General features: G+C 50.8%; 8 protein-coding genes across 8 annotated transcripts; 4 read left to right on the plus strand and 4 right to left on the minus strand.

The window, feature by feature from the left end:
• Window positions 1–315: 315 nt before the first annotated feature.
• Window positions 316–2,494, plus strand: EDD37DRAFT_641648 (amino acid permease-domain-containing protein). The gene is made up of 3 exons (XM_062817324.1): window positions 316–663; window positions 721–1,418; window positions 1,466–2,494. The coding sequence occupies exons 1-3, from the start codon at window positions 496–498 to the stop codon at window positions 2,286–2,288; spliced, it is 1,689 nt and encodes a 562-aa protein (XP_062665907.1). The 5' UTR covers window positions 316–495; the 3' UTR covers window positions 2,289–2,494.
• Window positions 2,495–2,600: 106 nt separating this feature from the next.
• On the minus strand, window positions 2,601–3,532 carry EDD37DRAFT_659890 (dihydrodipicolinate synthase; the record flags this gene model as incomplete). The annotated part of the gene is made up of 3 exons (XM_062819066.1): window positions 2,601–3,245; window positions 3,274–3,408; window positions 3,497–3,532. The coding sequence occupies 3 exons, from the start codon at window positions 3,530–3,532 to the stop codon at window positions 2,601–2,603; spliced, it is 816 nt and encodes a 271-aa protein (XP_062665908.1).
• An 824-nt stretch (window positions 3,533–4,356) lies between these two features.
• On the minus strand, window positions 4,357–5,421 carry EDD37DRAFT_688657 (uncharacterized protein; the record flags this gene model as incomplete). Its single annotated transcript, XM_062819963.1, has 1 exon — window positions 4,357–5,421. The coding sequence occupies one exon, from the start codon at window positions 5,419–5,421 to the stop codon at window positions 4,357–4,359; it is 1,065 nt and encodes a 354-aa protein (XP_062665909.1).
• A 384-nt stretch (window positions 5,422–5,805) lies between these two features.
• On the plus strand, window positions 5,806–7,854 carry EDD37DRAFT_669426 (AAT family amino acid transporter). Its single transcript, XM_062819340.1, has 4 exons — window positions 5,806–6,431; window positions 6,484–6,531; window positions 6,587–6,701; window positions 6,759–7,854. Exons 1-4 carry the CDS (start codon window positions 5,935–5,937, stop codon window positions 7,791–7,793), a joined length of 1,695 nt encoding a protein of 564 aa, XP_062665910.1. The 5' UTR covers window positions 5,806–5,934; the 3' UTR covers window positions 7,794–7,854.
• Window positions 7,855–9,593: 1,739 nt separating this feature from the next.
• EDD37DRAFT_698041 (uncharacterized protein) lies at window positions 9,594–13,029 on the minus strand (the record flags this gene model as incomplete). The annotated part of the gene is made up of 3 exons (XM_062820170.1): window positions 9,594–9,804; window positions 9,867–12,626; window positions 12,674–13,029. The coding sequence occupies 3 exons, from the start codon at window positions 13,027–13,029 to the stop codon at window positions 9,594–9,596; spliced, it is 3,327 nt and encodes a 1,108-aa protein (XP_062665911.1).
• Window positions 13,030–15,139: 2,110 nt separating this feature from the next.
• EDD37DRAFT_183248 (glyoxylate reductase) lies at window positions 15,140–16,667 on the plus strand. Its single transcript, XM_062809984.1, has 2 exons — window positions 15,140–15,236; window positions 15,302–16,667. The coding sequence occupies exon 2, from the start codon at window positions 15,321–15,323 to the stop codon at window positions 16,263–16,265; it is 945 nt and encodes a 314-aa protein (XP_062665912.1). The 5' UTR covers window positions 15,140–15,236; window positions 15,302–15,320; the 3' UTR covers window positions 16,266–16,667.
• Window position 16,668: 1 nt separating this feature from the next.
• EDD37DRAFT_183249 (ClpP/crotonase-like domain-containing protein) lies at window positions 16,669–17,920 on the plus strand. The gene has a single exon (XM_062809985.1). It carries the CDS (start codon window positions 16,887–16,889, stop codon window positions 17,703–17,705), a length of 819 nt encoding a protein of 272 aa, XP_062665913.1. The 5' UTR covers window positions 16,669–16,886; the 3' UTR covers window positions 17,706–17,920.
• Window positions 17,709–19,934, minus strand: EDD37DRAFT_641667 (uncharacterized protein). Its single transcript, XM_062817325.1, has one exon. It carries the CDS (start codon window positions 19,725–19,727, stop codon window positions 18,135–18,137), a length of 1,593 nt encoding a protein of 530 aa, XP_062665914.1. The 5' UTR covers window positions 19,728–19,934; the 3' UTR covers window positions 17,709–18,134.
• Window positions 19,935–21,024: the final 1,090 nt, after the last annotated feature.

Genomic DNA, 21,024 nt, shown 5'->3' on the forward strand with positions numbered 1-21,024 from the left:
CATTTATTCGACCCTGACGATCCGACGTCAACAGTATTCAGTATCTGTGTGTTGACCTTTGGGAGAGGTGGACTCCAGGTACGCATTACGTCTCCGATATCCAACGCTTTTCCACTCACGGGCAGTAGATATCAAGCAATCTGCCTTTCCTGGGATAGCGCATCCCCTACAAGCGGTCTTCGCCGTCGTGGTGGGCTCTTCGCTGAACATGTTCTTTTTGGCAGTATGTACATTTGAACTCCTCGGTATTCTGACAATCGGATCCCGACTTGCCGATCTAATGTCAAAGTGCTCCATCCGTGCCTACAAGGTCCTGCTTAAATAGTCTCTGGTGCACAGTACGGTCAACGCAAGCACACAACTCTGAAGCCATCTTCTGACATATTTGAGGCTCCAGCGACTCAATAAATCCCCTCCGACACAAACAGCGTACTACGTATACCGCAGCCGGCTGCAACAGCAACCCTCGTACCAGCTCCAGTCTTCTCACCTACAATGGCTGCAGCCACTGGGGTAGAGGCCGCCGGTGAAGCTCCAAGCTTACGCCAAGGCAGCGTGAGCAGAGTCGAGATTCGAGATGACCATGGAAGACGAAAGACAGTAGCTCTAGAAGAGCTGAATGAAGCCGATCAAGCACTGGCAGGGAAGTTTGGTTATCAGCCGGTAAGAAGGCAGGCCCGATACGTGTCGGACGAATACGAATGATTTTGTTCTTCCCAGGTCTTTCAACGCGAATTCGGCTACTTTTCAACCTTCTCTTTCGCCATGAGTATTTCGGGCATCTTCTCAACAGTGACGACCACTTTCGTTTATCCTCTATACGCCGGTGGGGCAGCATCGGTGGTATGGTGTTGGCTCATCTCTGGTGCAGGGTGTATGTGTATCGCCCTCTCGGTCGCGGAGCTCGTATCGGCCTACCCTACCAGCGGCGGCTTGTACTATACCATATCCCGCATGGCCCCAGCACCTTGGGTCCCAAGTATAAGCTGGATCACTGCATGGCTCAACCTACTCGGCCAGGTAGCCGGAGTCGCGTCGGCTGAGTACGGAGCTGCACAAATGCTCCTCGCCGCTGTCTCGATCGGTCAAGATTTTCAGTGGCTCCCGACGACTGGCGCCACGATCGGGGTCATGGCTGGCTTGACAGTCGTATGTGGACTGGTCAATACTCTTCCGACATATTGGATGGAAAAGATAACCAAGTCATACGTGGTCTTCCACCTTGCCGTGTTGATTGCATGCTGTATCGCGTTGCTAGTCAAGACTGAAAACAAGCACGACGCGAAGTATGTTTTCACCCACGTCGATGACCCGGCGCCATCAGGCTGGAAGCCGATTGGTTGGTCTTTCCTATTCGGCTTCCTGTCTGTTTCGTGGACTATGACCGACTACGACGCCACTGCGCACATTACCGAGGAGTGAGTTATCACATTCGAACCCCGCGGGAATCCACTGACAGTGCCAGAATCAAGCAACCTGAGCTTAAAGCTCCCTGGGCAATCTCGATTGCGATGGCGTGCACATATGTACTCGGCTTTCTATTCAACATTGTCCTTGTGTTCTGTATGGGCGATCCGACCGAACTGCTGTCCTCCCCAATCGAACAACCCGTGGCTCAGCTATATTATAACTCTCTTGGTAAGGCCGGAGCTATATTCTTCACCGTTTCGGCCTTCATTATCATCGAGTTCTCCTGCTTTGCTGCCACTCAGTCACTAGCTCGATCAGTATTCGCCTTCTCGAGATATCGTCTCTTACCTCTACCGCATATTTGGACGCGAATCAATGAAACCACTAGGACGCCACTTTTTGCTGTCTGGATATCGACTTTGGCCTGCATTGCTATCAACTTGATTGGGCTAGGATCTTACGCCGCTATAGCTGGCGTCTTCAGCATCTGTGCGATCGCGCTGGATTGGTCATACTGCATTCCGATCGTGTGTAAGCTGCTGTTCCACTCTTTCACACCTGGACCGTGGCACCTAGGGAAGTTCTCTACTCTGGTCAATCTCTGGGCATGCGCATGGACCTTATTTGTGAGCATCATTTTCCTGCTCCCCACTTACATGCCTGTGACTGCGGCCGATATGAATTATGCCGTAGTATTTCTGGTATTCATACTGCTGTGTGCAGCGGTCTCTTGGTACCTTGGGGGCAGGAAATACTACGTTGGACCAGTCGTGGAGACCGAGATTCAAGGCTTTAGCCCCGGTCCGGAAGGTCGAGTCTCAGGCGATACTTCTGCTGTTGGAGAGTTGGAGTCTAGTGAGGTCAAAAATAAGGCATAAATAAGGCTGATGTCCAGTCTGTTTACAACACCAGGACTTGACAAATGGAGAATGGAAAATTGAACACGGTCGCAAGGCATCGCAGAAAGTGCCATCACGAGGAATGGCACATTTGAGCGAGCAGACCGCAACTGTGTCTTAATCACTAAAGCAGTGCAATTGAGTATTGAGAAACATCCCAATTGGAGGTGCATGCTTTGGTAACTGATCTCGAAAGCTTAGCTGGTGTACCTAGATTGTTCATGCTTACACCACACATATGGACCAAGACGAAAGAGTCTATTTTGTATGGCTCGTACTTTTGTCTATCCCCTACAGGCTCTTTTCCAATTCCATCATTTCGGCAACCCCAGAGTATACATTGTCCATGACTTGAACAAGGGGTATGGTCAGGGGAAGTCTAGGCGCTCCTCCATACGAAAAGTAGCGCTGCAGTACAGCTTTGGTGGCACCAATTCCGGCAGCTGTATGAATCCCATCGCCTTTGGCCAGTATCGCCTGCAGTCTCATTGCCTCATCAAACTCTCGTCGCTTAAACAATTCAACAATCCTTGTGCAGATCTTGGGTGCTAAATTCGCACCTCCAGCGACCACTCCAGAGCCACCTGCGATCATGGTTTGTAGGGTGAAGTCAGCTAAACCACCAACAGCCCAATATCCACCATCGATGGAACTATGCATGGCTCGTGCCACACGTGCCAGTTTGCCTGAATCGCCACATGTGAACTTGGTGCCGACAATATTGGGGTGCTGCGAGATCTGTATTATAAGCTCAGAGCTCATGTGGATGTCGTTGACGACGGCGGGAAAGCTGTATATGATGACTGGCAAGGGTGAAGCATCGGCCACCGTTGAGTAAAACTTCTTGATCACATCCGGCGACATGGCGACTTTGAAGTAAGACGGTGGCAGGACCAAGACATGGGAACCTCCAGCCTCAGCAGCTTCGTGGCAACGCTTGTGTGGAGGCAGCCGAAGCTCCTACAATGACTGGCAGGCTTTGGTACCCTTCTTGGTTGAGGGTATCGCGGACCGTTGTCGTGACGAGCTGTCTCTCTTCCGTACTGAGGTGTGCAGCTTCGCCATTCGAGCCGAGAGCTACAATTCCCGATAGACCAGACTTGGCAAGACGAGTGATTGTGAGCGCGCAGGGTTGCGAGGTCTAGATCTTCGTTTTCGTCAAAGAATGTGAGGGTTGCTGCATAGACGCCCGGCTTGAGCGGTATCTTTTGACTCACGACCATAGTTCAACGAGATAACAACTATCGTTTTATCCAATGCAGAGCCTTGGATTCGACCTGGTAGAGTGGCAGCATATCTCCTTATCTTGAATTCATGCCGCAAATCCGAGCTTTGCACGGGTCAAGTAACCCGTTCCTGCATGCTAATGGCGAGCAGGGTCACGGATTGCACATCCATTTCTGGACGATGAACCTCATCGTTATCATGTTCCAAGATGCGACGAAGATGTTGATATCAACCGAGGAGAGTTCGCAAAGCAGTATTGGTTGATACGAGCTTTACCGTACATGACGATCTAAAGCAAACAGATAGTGGGGCATCTCGATCGGGTAACCCCCACGAGAAGAAATTACCCAATTCGGTTTAGATGAAAAGTCTAGTTGGACTCACTTATCTCTCGCGCCTCGAAACACCAAAATTTCTAGGACCTTTGCATTTGCAGGATTTCCGATCGACAAATCTACAAGATAATCAGCGGTCCAAAGCTGGCCTGAGAAGCACATGCTTATGTATTCTTATCTTTGACCGCTGCTAGAATATCATTGCGATACGCGCGGTCGATAAGAGCCAACACAGAGTCGAATAGACCTCCACGCTTGTCATTGATCATTAAGCGAAAGCCTAAACCATTCTTCAATGTGAACACACCTCAATCTGCACACTTCATATTGTGTTGCGGACGTAGGTTCAGGGGTCATTTGTGACTTCGTGATGCGGGACTTGGACGGAGCAACATCCATGGGCTACGATCATGACATGATTCCATTCTTTCTACCACGAAGAACAAACCATTGAATATATTCGAGCTATACCATTTACTCGCCACTCAATGCACGACTTTGGCACTCCCATATGGCTCAGCGTCATGCATTTCGCGACAAGTGATGTTGAGATACTCAACCTGTTCCTTTGCCCACTCGTCCATCTTGAGCTTGATCTCGTCGGCCGAAAGGGTTCCTTCCGCAATCTCAGCTCTGATTGCATCAGCTCGTCTGGCCAGCACATCCATACGATACGTTGTCCATTGCAAGAACAACTCCTCCAGTCGACTGCTCTTGTTGGTGATGTGAAGTGTGCTCATGTCTTTGAGCAAAGGGTCCTTGGCCTTGAATGACGTGACCATTGTAATGCGCTCTTCACAACCATACGCTCGGAGGGCGACATGGTTGATGGAACCTCCTTGCATCATGACCGCCCAGCCTATACCTGGACCTAGCATTCTCACTATCGAACCGTCGCCCTTCTCGATGCCTGTTTCGCCTCCCACCATGCCCTGGGGATCCGACAGCATGCATACACAAACCCAGGGATATGCATCGACATGCCAATCTCGAACGGAAGCTAGTTGCTTTTCCGTATCGAAAGATGTCAGATCCACACCACTGAACGACTTTGGCGGCATCGCTGGCGGGAGAACCGCGTCCAGCGAAGGCTTATCAGCGAGTTCGTCCAGCTGGACGTTGACGTGCCCGATCTCATAGTCAAAGATGACTTCCAGGTCAACTCCTGCGGCGTTGGAGCATGCTTTGATGACTTCAGGGCTACGCCAGACCGCGTCGACAAAAGGCGTGTCCGGAGAGTAGCCGCGCATTTTGTAGACGCCGGGCTTGATTTTCTGGCCGTGCTTCTGCACTACTTCTTTGCGAAAGATGTCCTTGCGCATCTGCACCACTCCCTCTAGTGAGAAGAGCGGGAAAGGCTTGGTGATCGCCACGGGCGAACATGCATTCTTTTCTGAAAGCAGCAGGTCTCGAAGGGTGATGACCTCGGACGGCGGCTCGAAAGCCATATGCCGGGCCGGGTCAAACGAGACTACCCTAGGAGAAGCATCTTTTGAGCTCCATTGACCAGATAGCTCGGCTGGAGGTGTAGCTAGAAGTCCAGGTGCCATATCCGGCGTGAGATAACGGCGATGACGTGATGTTAGAGAAAAACGCAGTGGAAGGCTTAAAGAGCAGTGTAGCCAGGATTCTGCAGCACACTTGATATCTTGATATCTGCATATAATGGTTTATGATCGGGGCTGCTGGCAATTACTACCAAAAGCAGACAAATAATCCCCCCTCTCATCATGCTCAAATCAAAAACATCATTCCTATCTCTGCACAGGCTTAATCTTGTACGGAGACTCCTGTTACCATACGGTACGGTATATCAAGGTACCGGTAGTGGGGAACGGATCCATCTTCATTTAGAAAGGACGGCTCGGCCTTGGTCTTGAACTTAATTTCCCCCGTATCTTCACGGAGCGCGATAATCTTTTTCACCAGTCAGAAGAAACCTGAAAATTCCCACTGAACAAGATGTAGTCTCTCGAAATGTATATAACCTTTGTCCAACACCTCGATTTCTCTTCAAATATATCTCCACCTCTCAGCAAACATCAGCATACCGACGCCCCAAGATGTCGGACCCCAAATCAGAAAAAGTCATAACGCTGCCGTCTGGTGCGGAGCCTTCCGACACTGAAGGAGAGATACAGCCGGGCACCGTCGTCGAAAATGTTGATCAATTGAAACGACACTTAGGGAATCGCCAGATTCAGCTGATTGCCATCGGAGGGTCCATTGGCACAGCGTTGTTCGTCAGTATCGGCGGTGGTCTTGTCAAGGGAGGCCCAGGTTCTTTGTTCCTGGCATATGTCATCTACTGCTCCCTCCTGGGCTTGGTCAACAACTCCATGGCAGAGATGGCCATCTTTATGCCGATTTCCGGGTCCTTTATTCGCATGGCTGGCAAGTGGGTAGACGATGCCTTTGGATTCATGGCCGGCTGGAACTTCTTCCTCTACGAAGCGACGTTGATTCCATTCGAAATCTCGGCTCTCAATTTGGTGTTGACGTTCTGGAGCGACAACATTCCTGTTGGCGCAATTTGTGCTGCTTGTATAGTATCATATGGGTATGCAAGGCCTCCTTACCACTCGGACATATTTCGGCTAACATCCTACGAGCGCTCTGAACCTCTTTGCTGTCAAGTACTACGGCGAGGCTGAATTCTGGTAAGTTTACCTGGTATCCTTCAGACTATTGAGTGGTTCCAACGTCGAAGATTAGGCTCGCCTCCGGCAAAGTACTTCTCATTGGAGTGGTTTTCTCTTTCGCGTTCATTACGATGATTGGAGGCAGTCCTCAACACGATGCCTATGGCTTTCGGTATTGGAATAATCCTGTAAGTTTGTGTTGCACAATACACCTCGTATCGGAGCAGGCTGACCTGGACGCAAAGGGCTCCTTCGCGGAATACATCACCACCGGTACTCTCGGCCGCTTTGAAGGATTTCTTGGAGCACTCTGGACAGCAGCATTCACGATTGTCGGCCCGGAATACCTAGCAATGGTCGCTGGAGAAGCAAAACGACCCCGAGTATACCTCAAGGCCGCCTTTAAAACCATGTACTGGCGATTCGCAATATTTTTCATGGGAGGCGCTCTCTGCGTTGGCATTGTCCTGCCTTATAACGATGCCACCCTGAACAACGTTCTTTCTGGCAAGAGTGGCGGCTCGGGCACGGCCGGTGCATCCCCATATGTCATTGCCATGCACAACATGGGCATCACGGGCTTGCCGCACTTCACAAACGCACTCCTCGTCTCCTCTATTTTCTCGGCCGGCAACGCACTCACCTACTGCGCGACGAGATCTCTGTATGGCCTCGCGCTCGCTGGCCAGGCTCCGCGGTTCTTGAAAAAGTGCACAAAGGCAGGCATTCCGGTGTACTGTTATTTGGTGACCATGATCTTCCCATTCCTATCTTTCCTGGCAGTCTCGAATGGAACGTCTCAAGTCATTACGTGGTTGGTCAACTTGACCGAAGCCGCACAGATGATCAACTATATCGTCATGTCGATCACCTACCTTTTCTTCTTCAGGGCGCTTAAGGCACAAGGCATTGATCGAAAAAGCTTACCGTATGTCGGCTGGTGGCAACCTTACTGCGGCTGGATTGGATTGTGTGGCATGGTCGTCACGGTGACTTGCTATGGATACGCGACTTTTTTGCCTGGTTACTGGGATGTTGGAACATTTTTCTCGTATTACACTATGGTGCTGTTGGCACCGATCACCTTTACTGGCTGGAAGCTCGTCAAGCGCACAAAATTCGTTCCTGCTTCCCAGGCGGATCTCGTGTGGGACAAGCCTATCATCGACGCGTATGAGGCTGCGCTCATAGACGAGCCCACTGGTTTCTGGAGGGAAGTCGCGGCAATGTTGGGACTAAGGAAGTTGATGAGATTGGTGAAGACGAAAAATCAGGTGTAAATGTACCTGTGCGTTGAACCAACGGCGAGACCTAGAGGGATACTGCTCAAGGTAAAGAAGGCTATTGCTGAGATGATAAGGATATCATGTTTCCCGTACTTGTCCTTAATGTGGGAAGGGTAGAGATGGTCAGAACTGATATCGACGTTGTATTTCCACACAATGCTCATCAAGCCTACTCCCAGAGAAACTGGCATTGTCTGAGGCCTGTACCCACTTAGGCTCAATTCGATATGGCGGTACCCTTCATTGGACATTTAACGCTTCTATGAAAGCTGCTTCGTGTTTGTGGTAGAGCAATGGTCTATTCAAAGCTCTTCTGCACTCGTGTTTGATGCTTTTGATCATACTCCAACAAGAGAGCAAAGTCACAATCTGAATGTTCTTTACTGGCTTGGTCGTTCCAACGGTAGCTTCTCGGAGCATTGAGCTCCTATACTTTGCGATCATTTCATTGTTACCACACAATTTTTCAGGTGTCGTCCTCGTCAACTCACTTGCAAACAACAGACACATCAAAGCATCGAGCGATGACGATGATGAGAATTTCGGTCACACACCAGAGACTAACCAGTATACAGTGCGGGAGAAGAGATGCGAGGTAGAAAAAAGTACCTTTAGCCACTAAGAGAAGTCAGGATCAACTTGTGAAGATTATAACAGATCTATTTGGGCGCTGTCTGTCTCGCTTCTTCGCCTTTTCTTTCACGGTGACTGTCAAAGCTAGCTCCTCCGCTTGCTCTAATAGTCAAGGATGCTCGAAGAGGAAGTCAAGGGAGTGAACGAGATTGCCTATCTTACGGGGTTGTTACGGATTGGAAGGCGTGGAGTTGATATAGGCGGGAAGAAGGGGTTCGAGAGCAGCCACAAATCTGGGTCTATCGATAGAGGCATTTTGACAGCTATACGACCTACACAGGCGTTGAGAAAAGGTGAATGAGTGGAAGGAGGTTGCCCCAGGAGCACCCCCTAACTTGGAATCGGGGCACGATTGCAAGTGTGGAAAGACTCGGACAAGAGAGGGGTAGGTCGCTCGGGAAACTTCATGATCTATGCGACGACATCCGAGGTTAGCAGGAAGGAAGTGGAGGTCGGACTGATTTTGTTAGGGTATTGATAATCAGGTACGAACGGGACAGAGATGAGTGTCCGAGAGGATTAAGCTCCAAGCCAAGCAAAGTCAACCTTAGGTAGCAAAAATGCAAAAAAAGTAACTCGACATGAACAGGACTCGAGAGAAGTTAGAACTTGGTTGACACACAATGTCTTGACAAAGCTTACCTTGAACCTGTGCCTAATAGCAGGATTAATGAATGTCAATTGCAGGCAGCTGCTAGTGTGCTTACGGGCGAACCCTTTTGGGACGTTAGATGCTATTCATTCTTCTAAAGAGGTAGAACTTGCCATGTGATGTCTGAGTGATCATGTTATACCAATGATACGTAAATACCATTGATATAGGCAGGAAATTCTAGTCACCGGGGGGGTGTTAATAGGGGTCTGAGCCTTGGAAAGATTGCACATACCACGCCTGAAACAACAGTTAGCACGAGGATGTCTAAGAAGGTGGGGCATATTCACCTTAACCACTCGGCCATCATGTCTTTCTATCCATCGCAATTTGAAATTGCGGATGAATTGTTAGGCTGATTTTCGTGGCTCAAATATAGGATCCGCAAAATTTGACTACTCACTAAGCCGCTTTAGTAAGTCCCCACTGTGGGACATGGAGACGGCGAAGTAGCGCTGTTGCCGACGACCGCATTTACAGAAAGGTGGCACCCGTCTTAGGAGGGTGACTTACTCGTTTGCGGCTGAGCTCTCCATACATAAATCAATGGTAATAGCCTCATACGGCGGAAGGTCGTCCCCCATGACCACATATGATCCATCTCCCACCGGCAGCTTCGTACCATTTGCCCCCCTCAACTGCACCGGTTGCATGATCTTAGGCATAATCTCCCTAAGGCGCTTGAACTCGTCGGCAAGGACGTCTCGCGCTGCGTCTACCCTAGAATGCTGCGGCAACTTGGCGAAAGCAGCTTTGATTGTTTTCTTGCGAAGGGCACACACGACTCGGGGGTCAGTGAGTTCGATTTCAGGGTCAAATACGTCAAAATCTTCTTCGTATCCATATTTGTCAGCCCATTCCGAACGGTAGAGATAGTCCGCAAGGCCAATGATATCTTCTTATCATTGATCATGGGGGTGGCAGTGATGAGGTGGCGATACTTGAACTGAAAGCCTTTGACGACCTTTGAAATGCTCGCGTCAGGGTCTTTGATACAGTGGGCTTCGTCGATGAAGCATCTCACGAACCGCCCTCTCCAGGCGGAAGGGTCTTTGAATCGGCTTTCGCAAGTCTGCTTGGTGATGGCAAAGGCTACCGACGCCGCTCTGGGATCAGTAGTGTCAAATGCGAACTTCAACCGCTCTGGTACACCTTCAGGGCCATTCTCGAGATCTTGGGCTGATATATTCGCTGCCATCCAGTCTGCAGTCTTCCTGAAGTTCTTCTTTCCCCAGATGACGAACACCGTGATGTGAGGAGCATTGTTTCTGAAAGTGTCGTACCACTGACCAATGGCGATCTTGGGCACGATATACATGCTCGGCTTGTAAACCCCTCCTGCCGGCGGCATGCGATTGATGATGTTTTGGTGATGCATAATGCACATCAACGTCTTCCCAGCGCCAGGAATGTCGCACACTATACCTCCCAGGGTTGCCATAGTGTGATACTCGTGCTTTCCATCTGCAGACCGTATCAGGCCTGATTCCTGCTCTTTCGCGAAGAGCCACGCGGCACCCGACTGTTGAGCTGGACGTGGCTTCAAGCCAGTCATACCTGGGATATATCCGTCTTGATTGAGCTGGAGGACCTCTGCCGACAGCATTAGATTGGGCCCGACATCGTCCTGATCCACACCAGAAGCAGCCCGCAAAAGACTCCAGTATTTTTCCCAGAATTCGTTTACATCGTCTTCGTTCTCAAAGTATTTACCAGTGAGGCGCATGTTAGCAATGGCGGCACTTGCATGCAATGTTTCTTGGGTAGGCTTAGCCCGATGTGGCTCACAATGGCAGTCGGTTGTAAGCTGAAGCGCCTCCGTCCAGCGTTTTTGTTCTTTTCGAAGTCTGCTTTGCGTAGTACTGTCCGGAAGCAACGGTTCTTCCGAGTAATTGTACTTGTCCAGAAGCCGGCTCAGCTTTTCGAGACTGGCCTTGAGCTTTTCAGAAGGCTTGACCTGTTTCTGGGTGACCTCGTCCGAATCGTGTAGTCGAAACTGGTTCTCAGCGCCAAGTTCCAGCTCCCTAACATCTTCGGTCGGCAAGTCTTTGTCCTGCACCTGCTGAAGTTCGCCTGAACTAGCAGCATCCGAGTCTGGGGCACTTCGAAGAACTGGTTTTCTTCTCCGTGGACCATCCAACCCCCGATAATGATAAGGATCGGAAAGCTCTGAGGCCTCTCCGTGGTGGAATGCATTCTGAACATCGAGGGTATTCTTGTTCGCCCCGATTTTCTCGTCCGGTGTCTTGTTGCGCGGTGGCAATGTCTGCTGATCCTCCTCGTCGGAGGAGGTTCCTTCATCGACATAATCCAGGTCTTCTGTAAGATCGAATTTAGACGCGATGCTCCCCCCGGCTGGAGGATCAAGTCCTTCGCTGATACGATCGTCTCCTGTGTCATTGGATTCATCGTCCAACTCATCCTCGTCGTCAGTGCTCAGATCAATCGTCTTGCCGTCATCCTCAACCATAGAATCATCTTCCAAGTCTGGCTCCTCTCCGTGGACGGAGACCTTGCCTGCATCGGACAGTCCATCCGCTCGGCGGAGAATTGCCTCGTTCTTGTAATAATGTTCCTCAAATTCAGGGACGACACTTGCTTCCGCTGAGACGACACCTGCTTCTTCTGGGCCGACACTTGCTTCTTCGGAGACGACACTTGCTTCCTCTGGCTTTCTTCGCTTGCCATCTTCGGCTGCTTCGTCTTCCTTGATGGCATCGTGCTTTCTCTTGGTGGGAATACTTGCGACTTCATAGTCTCCGTCATCCTTCTGCTCAATCAAACCGTCAGGAGCATATTGATACTTTCGCGCAAGAACAGGCGGAATGATCGTTTTCTCGACCATCAAGTCCAGATCCACCTGCTTGAGAGCTTCGGAGACCAAGAAGAAGTTCATCATATAGCCTTCCAGCTGATACTTGGTAAGATACTCCCAATATACAGCCACCTTTTTTCGGGTCAGACTTGCCTGTGGGCCACTCTCCACGGTGAACAGCAGGTCTCTGACCTTGAGTTCTCGCTCATGCAACTGAAACTCCCTGGTAATATGCTGTTTGAATGTCTCAAATGATGGAAACTCGCAGAGTTCTGGGAGGGCCAATGTGATTTCCTTCATCAAGCCGTCCTTCTCGATGACAGCAGGCATGTTCGTCCACGTGATGAAGTATTTTGGAAATGGCGGCTCTTCTTCCGCGGCATCTGGTCGTGTCGACATTTCGAGATCCTCCGCATCCTGACCGTGTCCCTGCTGCATATACCAAGGGCGGGCCAAGGCGTTATTGACATAGCTTCGCTTGGCGGCTGATGCGCGACCGTTGGGCGTGAAGAAATTCTTGGTTCTGCACCATTGGATTGCATTCCACAGTTTATGCCAGCGCTCCTGCGGCATATCGTGTGGAAAGGGGCCAATGTCGTATCCGTAGTCTTGGACTTCTTGATTTGCCACGAAGATTCGGAGCAAGGTCGAAAGAAAGAAGTCATGATTCTTCCAAGCATCACCAGGAGTTCCTTCAAAGTATGCACAGTCGATTTTGTCTCGCTTACTGCGGCAGTGTCAGTACCTCTCTGGTAGAATGCATTCTGGACCTACGCCTGCGGCTTGGACACCAGCTCGTCTAAGAGCTTGAAGTAAGCCTTTGGCCGGGCTCTGTCCATCTTCAAATCAACGTGCTCCTCTTTCCATTGTTGCAGTTCATCCCGATAAGCCTTGAAGAGCGGACTATCCAGCCATTGGTGGAACTGTGCGCAAGTCTGGAAGCCAAGATCAGCAGCGATCTCTCTCTCACCAGCCTTGGTTAGGTTTCTGTTCTGCGCATCTTTAGAAACAGGTTTCGGGAGTATCTTTGTGTAGCTGACTGGGGCGCAGATGGCGTTTCTGATCTGAAGTTGTGAGGACTGTTCGGCTCGAGGTGAAGGTTTCACAGGTGTCTGCTTGGCTGAAGCCATGCTGATGGAACGATAAGGTGACCTGCAACCATGTAGCCGGAGCGGAGACGGGCGCTGCGTCCGCAGAATGCAATCTGGCACTGTAGAGTCATCAGGTCTCGTCAAGAGCAGTCAGGTTGGTAAGGGAACAAATGGAAGATCGAGTTGTTGAGGGAACAAATGGAAGAAGATCGAGTTGGAGGGAGTTCAGATCAATGTCTGATGACAGTACGAATGAAGCTTCAGGTGGAATCAAGTGAAGTGAAGGGCAATGTGACCGCGATCAGACCAGTCCAAAAACTGAAGTGGGGTTGCGTAGAAGCAAGCAGTATAGCAGAGATCGGATGCTTGAAACGCAATGTCAACATAAGGAGATCAGCTTGACTTAGCCGGATGCAGCTCTAAAGTGACAAAGTCTGCGGAGTTGGATGTGCGCCAGAATCCAGGCTTGGGACCATGGCTCGATAGAATAGTTGGTGCATAGCTAGTCGTAGCTTCAAAAATGAGGAAATCCGCGACTTTGGATGTGCACCAGAATCGAGGCTTGACACCATGGCTCGAGAGAGTGGTAGGGGTGGGACAAGGATATGTGAGAATCCCCAGTCAACAAGGCTGCTCGAAAACACGGATCACGTGATGGCCTGTATGGTTGTGAGCTGCCGGTTGGATCATGATGTAGGCTTCTTCTATGTTCGTCACTAGCGATCCGACTATTGTTATTATGGTACCTTCCATAATATGTGGGTAAGAAGTATGTAAGGGTCGAAAGAAAACATAGTTCGTGTGTCACGAAATATGATGACTTATTGGGAAAGGCTGAGCAATAGAACCGTGTGCTGGAATAGCTCAAAAGGAAAATCTGGATATAGCTGACATCGATGGCGCCGTGACGCGCTATATCGAGAGCGTCGTTAGGCTGATTAGCCGCTATGGAGTTGGTCAACGTGAAGATACCAAAAAAGACTGAATCCGAGTATTCAGATGTTGAGGAGAAAATGAAATAAACAACATGGCTCGAGAGCGTGATCACGTGACTAGGGTAGTATCCGAAAGCACATGTCACACCATAAATCCGCAATGCTATTTCCCCGCACCACGTAGTTTGCAGTCTTGACCGGTTAAATAACAGTCAGTTTCATAATCCGACTATATCGTGGCTCGAGAGAGCAACAGCCCAGGTCCATTGTTTTCCTGGTGGCCGGGAAGATTAACCACACTATAGACTATACCTTCCAACACGATGGATCGAGAGGATAATGGTGCGCTTCTGTATTCTTCTAAGGTCTGACCAAAGTTTTCTAAGGCTAAGAATCACTCAATTTGATTTCCTCCTTTCTAGCTCTACTAGTCTTTGTCTACCTATAGTCTACTCCGCTTACGTAACTCCACTAACTTTGCGACGGATTGGCGGAATTGTCAGATACAGTAGAAAGACTACAACAGACTACCTAGAAAACACCCTAACTACTTACACAGTCGTGCCTTTCGAACCATTTCAGGTAGGTGGTTTTTCCAGAAGCTGATGTTGCCAGACGATGGACATGATCTATCTACTATGGGCCATGCACATATCGCCCAAGAACGTCTCTCGAACCACTCCAGCTTCGGGGCTTTTTAAGAAGCTGATGTGGCTGGACAACGGACATGATCCATCTGTTATGGGCTGTGCACATATCGCCTATGAACCTCTCTCGAACCACTCCGAAGTCTGGGCTTTTCGAGAAGCTGATGTGGCTGGACGACGGTCATGATCCATCTGCTATGGCCCATGCACATGTCGCCTATGAACCTCTCTCGAACCATACTCGTTGGCAGCTGTCTTCCAGTTCATCATAGCACATACTCGTTGGATAGTAGCTCTTTCATGAGAATGTAATGTCGTGAAGTGAGATGTACTTGCATCAAAGAAGCTTGACTTGTGGCTCCTCTCGCGCAATGGATCAGTCGGGCACCACCGGCCATCCGCCGACAATTGATCGCGCCATCCGCCCCCACATACGGAGTTGTCCCGCATCGTGAACGCCGCAAAAGACGATCTGCACCAAGAGAATCGAAGCACTAATTGAGTTCTACAACATTGAGTAATATCATTGAAAGATCTCCTTCACTTATTTCATCTCGAGGATTGAACAGACTATCTTCACAGCGAGCTTACCCTTGACAAGGCTGTGGTTCACGTGGACTTCAGCACTAACCTTTTTTGCCTGCACGTTTCGGAAACACCTAAGGTAATCTTTTCCGCGTGCTCATCAGATCAGCATTAGAAGGGAGTTGTTGAGGAATCACAATCCAGAAGTACGCGATCCTGCAGAATGAAGCTCCTCTACCCCACCTCGGTGGCTATTGAGGCGAAGAACCTCGAAGGCTTCGGTGTCTCACCGCACCCATACGACGTCAAATCCAAGATTCCCGAGGAACACACCGACGCCGAAATCCTAGTGACCTGGTCCAACCCAGGACCCGTGCTGAAAGAAGAGGTCTCCCGTCTCAAGAACCTCCGCTGGATCCAATCCCTTGCCGCAGGTCCCAACGACGTCATAAATGCCGGATTCGACACATCCAAGATCATTCTGACCACAGGTTCGGGTTTGCATGACCACACCGTGGCCGAGCACACTTTGGGCCTGCTCCTCAATGCGGCACGTCGCTTCTTCGAGATGCGCGACTACCAGCACCAACACAAATGGTCGACTGACTTGGGTGGTCCGCAACCAGACCGACCCAAGGGCAAGTTCACCACGCTACAAGATGCCAACATTGTGGTCTGGGGCTTCGGCAACATTGCGAAAACCCTCACCCCTTGGCTGACTGCTCTGGGCGCGAATGTAAAAGGCATTGCCCGCCATGCCGGTGTCCGCCAGGGCATCGAGGTCTACTCGGAGGACAAGCTGCCTGACTTGCTACCAAATACCGACGCGCTGGTCATGATTCTGCCCGGGTCGGAGGCGACGACCAATGTTTTGAACGCGGAAAGGCTAAAACTCCTCCCGAAACACGCTTGGGTGGTGAACGTCGGACGAGGCACGTCGATTGATGACGCGGCCTTGCTGTCTGCCTTGGAGAAAGGAGAAATTGGTGGTGCTGCCCTCGATGTCTTCAGGACGGAACCTTTGCCTGAGGATTCGCCCTACTGGACCGCGCCGAACGTCATTGTTAGCCCGCATGGCGCTGGAGGAAGGCCACAGGACCCGGCGACACTGATTGCGTATAATCTGAGACGGTTCTTGGCTGGGCAGGAGTTGAAGAATAAGCTATGAGTGGAAGTACACGTGGAGGTTGGACTGATGAGCGTCGATAGCGATGCAAAGACAGGTGGAGGCTGCCGCAGTGCCGATAGCTTTGGGATCGAGGGCACGAAGAGCCATTGCGTGATCTGGAAGTAGCTTGCTTCGGTGATTGCGTGCGCAGTAGTTGTCATGCAGAAAGCGATGTAGACGCCACTGAATCTGCAGAAATTGCTAGAGTGCAGACTTACATCTTCACATGCTTTGGCCGGAACCCCTTTTCCATCACCAAGACTCAGCCTCGTCAGCCGCTTGGCACCAACCAACTTCAACGAGTTGACTTCACCTGTGTATGTTGATTCCCCAGTCGTCGATTAGTGTTCATAGGAGAGACCTTGCAGGCACCTGCATGAAGACTGCTAGGCCTCCACAGCCGATTTTTCCCCGCTGCTATTCCCCAGTCTATTTCCCCACGTTTATCGAGATGAGGGAACTCCGGTCTTGTTTGCGACCGTCGTTCCCATCAGGTCCACCGACACCTCGGGAAAAGTGAAACCTCTGCTGTCTTTTCTGTACCAAAGCGGCTCACACTTCCGATTCATCGTCTCTACCTATATCTCTGCGCCGACCTGTCAACGCGTGGCATTTCCGGCAATGCCTCCCACTTCCAAACCCAACTCCCCCATCTCAGTCTCCATCTCCTCCTATCCACAAGGCAAAGTCGCAACAATAACGCTTTCCAACCCGAAACGGCTGAACAGTCTCAGCGCCACCTTGTTGACAGCGCTGAAAGTTTCAGTCAACACTCTCGCCCACCTGCGCTGCGTAGTCATTACAGGCGGCCCACTGGCGAACCGCGACATTTTCTCTGCGGGCATCGACATCTCCGAAGCCAAAGCCTGGCCTGACGCCAAGGCAGCACGAGAGGCCATCACAAGACTGCATCTCGCGTGCAAGAGCCTGCGTGAGATTCATGTTCCTGTCATCGCGCGCGTCAACGGTCACGCTTTGGGTGGAGGCCTTGGGATCGCAGCATCAGCGGATCTACGAATTGCCAGCTCCACCGCCATGTTCGGCATGCCCGAAGTCCAGCGCGGCGTTCCGAGTACTATTGAAGCGGCGTTGCTTCCGCGACAGATCGGCGCGGCTAGAGGACGCAGACTCTTATTGCTAGGTGATCTGATCACGGCGGAACAGGCTGAGTCGTGGGGTCTGGTTGACAGGGTTGTAGATCGCAAAGATCTGGACGGCGCGGTGGAGGAATGGGTGCAACTGATCCTACGGAATGGGGCGGATGCTCTTCGCGCACAGAAACGATTGATGGCCGTGTGGGAGCAGGTACCGTTGCGAGAAGCCATTGATGCCGGGATATGGGAGTTTGGCAAGGCTTTTGAAGGTCAGGGGATGGAGGCGGAGGGAAGGAGGATGATGAATGAGTTTGGAACACCCAATAAGAAGAAGAGTAAATTGTGAATAGGCATGCAGCTTCAACAGAATGGATTTCCATTGGCATGCAGTAGTATCGTAGATGTAGCAGCCCATCTCAGGCGCATTTCGCTGCGCAACGCTACATATGGGCAGCTTCTGAATTGATATGTCCAACAACGATGGTATGGCTGACACCAAAGGAGTATTCTGCCAAACCTCTTTGTTCACCCTTCAACAACTGTAACCCAGGGATTCTCTTCGTCAATTCCAGACGAGGATATCCGCTCCTTGACTGATATATCGGGTTCGCAGTTAACGGGCGCCTTGGGAAATGTTTTTGCACTTGTATGACCATGGAACGAGAGGAATCATCCTCTAGAAAGGGCATTGGTTGAACTTCACCTACCCCAGATGAGCTGGAAAAGTTTTCGGCATTTCGGGCTTAGCTCAGCATCACAACAGGCCTGACGGATATCATGTTTCCTGTAATCTTGAAAAGACCTCCGATGTCAAATCAGAAATCAGCTTCGATTTCTCTTTGATATCATCCCGTAATAATACACCGTCTTCGCACACGTAGTAGTCGATAAGTTGAGCAGGAACCCACTCAAAGTAAACATTGCGAACGATGACCATCTCGTCCCAGGTTAGATCACTCTCCATCTTCCAAGTTTGGGCGACTTCATCGTAGTCGTTGTCCTCTTCTTCGTGTTCTTCTGATGCCCCTGGGGAAGCGATCTTCTCCGTCTCACTGATACATACCACCCTGACGGCATTTCTCGTCACCTCCCTGCTCGTCAATGCTGCTGGTAATGAACCAGTCTTGCTGCTCACGTCGCCGCTTTCAGAAATGCGATCAGCGCCAATGATGAGAATATCAGCATCCCTACTCAAAATGCCGACAGATGCATCCGAGGCCACGACGAGTCGTAGACGTTCATGAAACTTCAAGCCGGGTTTCAGACCTTGTCGACGACCTTGAGCTTCCTTTGTCAAGGCTTGTGCAAAACCTACGCCTTCAAAAAGAGGTCGCGACTCGAGTATACGGAGTTCGATGAGGCGAGTCTCGTCCGTATCCAGAACATGTAGTATCGCAGCTTTGATAGTGGATGAGGAGCTAAGTGTCAAAATCCTCAGAGGTCTGTTGGCAGATTGGCCATCATTTGAGACCTCGAACTCGTCATGCAGCAATGCAGCGAATTGTTCACTCACTCGTCTCGAGATCTCTCCTCGTCTCTCCACGTAAAGTGCAAGACTTTGCTTCACGTTCGCAAAGCCAAAGTTGGCTTCTTCCTGCGCAGCCTTTAGTGCAGTGACAACAGCACTGGAAATGGCCGCCCCCATACTTGGCCTACCATTGAAGGCAAGATGGAAAGCTTGCAGACAGAAAGTTTTCCACCACTTCGCGAGCTCCCCAGGTGTATCCAGCGTCTTCGATCTCTGCTCGTGTTCAACAATCTTGATCAACGATTGCACTGCCTTTGTAGCCAACTGCCTTGCTCCGTTGGTGTGATCAAGGCGCAATTCTTCTAGCCCGTGATGCAGTGGGCTGTCAGGGTCGACCCATACCTGGCCCAAGGTGACCTCCAGTCTCGGCACACATTGGTCCAAGATCTTCCCCGTCAGTATGTCATCAACGTAATTCCATTCACAGCTCAAATGTTCCCAGTCAATTTTCAACACGGAGGTATCAACATTATTGTGCTCGTCAACAAGGTCTTTTTGGAATCGAAACGCAAAGGGCCAGACTTTCCATATTCTTCCGATCTTCTCACCTTGTCCATCCTTGCCACTTACGGCGGTCTCGTCTGTGAATTCGAATCCAGGACCTCGTCTCCAAAGCTCAACATGTTGTGGTCCGAGACAAGTCTCCTCTTTCAATTCCCGCCATGCTGCGTCCAATGGGGTCTTGTCGGACTCTTCCACTGAGCCTGCTATAGGTGCAAGTTTGTTTGTGTATGTATGGACTTTTTCGGAACGACGAAACAGGAGGACTTGGTATGGCTTGGTCGATTTGGAAGGAAAGAGGAGAACGGAGACAACGGTGCGTCGTTCCAGACGAGCCATTACTTTGTAGCTAGGTCACGTACAAGTTCTTTCGAACTGACCAGAGCATTGTGAATGTCTTGAGCAGCGCCAATTGTAGACCGGAGCGAAATTGAATGGGCCAACATGATTCCATTGTCAGGTGAGGCTGGCGCAGACTCCGCCAAGGTGTGGTCGAACTGCTCGCAGCTCAGGCCCGTTGCGGTCGAGGGTGATGCCGCCCCGTGCTCACCCCCGGCACGCGCGAGCGGAGAAAGACCTGACCGCCTGTGATTGGGTTGTCAGACTCGCTTTAGGCTGGTCCAATCGCGTGGTTGGTTCCCCTCGGTCGGTTCAAAAGCGGCGCGGTCAGTTCCACGTTTCGAGATCGTACGCTATCCCTTCTCGCCGCTTTTTCTCGTCTCAATCCCCTCTCGGCCGGCCTCGACATTTATCACCGCCCTCGTGCCCACACTCACGGCCCGCGGGTCTCACGACTTCCCTCTACGATCTCGATTCAGCGCAGGCTTCCCTCTCTTGCTACAAGTTCTCTGGTGTCGGTGAAAGCTTCTGCAACGACACTTGCTCTCACATACAAATGAAGCCGGTACAGGAATAGTGGCAGCGCAGTGCCGGTCGTCCACTGCATGGTGATGGATTCTCAGGTACGACCACAAGTAGCGCGATCGTGTTTCAACCACTCGATTTGATTTGCCAGACATACTATGTACATTGCTCGCAGCTGCCCTAGAGAGATACTCCACCTGTTTGGTGTCTTACCGATCGCAAAGCTCTTGTCTTTGGTACATATCAGGGGACATCCGTGCGGCACTCTTATCTATTAAGTGGCTATCCTCGTCTAGGCGGCTAGACTAGCAGCTCAAAGAAGTGCATCGACAAGGACCGCCAGAAGTAGTCATCGCAGGAGGTTATATAGGTATCAAATTTGGCGAAGGTGTCGGCGGTTCGCGGCGGATCCACCATGAGGAAGTTCGAAAAGTAGCAGCACAATGAGATCTCTTATACTCCTGTTGCGGCGGCCAGGGAACTTGATCACTGACAACGGTCGAGAGGAATCTGTTGCGAAGAGGCACCGACTTCACCATGTTCTGCCTGGGAGAGTCGTGCAGGGGCCTTGCCATAGCTGGAAGCCAGGCTACCCCTATCGCTTGACAGATTTCTCTGCCGGATCATATCGATGCCTTCGTGACATCTCCTGAAAGCTGACTGTCCCCATCTCGTCTGGCTCAAGGAGGGCCCGACACGATCTTTCAACATTCGCGGTAGATCAGGGCTATTACTGCGCTTCGTGTGAGTACCCGACGTAGGGTGGAGGTAT

This window comes from Exophiala viscosa, assembly GCF_022695815.1.
Source record: "Exophiala viscosa unplaced genomic scaffold EDD37scaffold_14, whole genome shotgun sequence".
NCBI lineage: Eukaryota > Fungi > Ascomycota > Eurotiomycetes > Chaetothyriales > Herpotrichiellaceae > Exophiala > Exophiala viscosa.

Excerpts from the sequence above, each read along its gene's own strand:
- EDD37DRAFT_641648 (XM_062817324.1), top strand. The coding sequence starts at position 496 with ATGGCTGCAGCCACTGGGGTAGAGGCCGCCGGTGAAGCTCCAAGCTTA. Across the intron at positions 664-720 it reads GGAAGTTTGGTTATCAGCCG|GTCTTTCAACGCGAATTCGG; the intron begins GTAAGAAGGCAG and ends TGTTCTTCCCAG. Across the intron at positions 1,419-1,465 it reads ACTGCGCACATTACCGAGGA|AATCAAGCAACCTGAGCTTA; the intron begins GTGAGTTATCAC and ends TGACAGTGCCAG.
- EDD37DRAFT_669426 (XM_062819340.1), top strand. The coding sequence starts at position 5,935 with ATGTCGGACCCCAAATCAGAAAAAGTCATAACGCTGCCGTCTGGTGCG. Across the intron at positions 6,432-6,483 it reads GCTTGTATAGTATCATATGG|CGCTCTGAACCTCTTTGCTG; the intron begins GTATGCAAGGCC and ends ACATCCTACGAG. Across the intron at positions 6,532-6,586 it reads TACGGCGAGGCTGAATTCTG|GCTCGCCTCCGGCAAAGTAC; the intron begins GTAAGTTTACCT and ends GTCGAAGATTAG.
- EDD37DRAFT_183248 (XM_062809984.1), top strand. The coding sequence starts at position 15,321 with ATGAAGCTCCTCTACCCCACCTCGGTGGCTATTGAGGCGAAGAACCTC.
- EDD37DRAFT_183249 (XM_062809985.1), top strand. The coding sequence starts at position 16,887 with ATGCCTCCCACTTCCAAACCCAACTCCCCCATCTCAGTCTCCATCTCC.
- EDD37DRAFT_641667 (XM_062817325.1), bottom strand. The coding sequence starts at position 19,727 with ATGGCTCGTCTGGAACGACGCACCGTTGTCTCCGTTCTCCTCTTTCCT.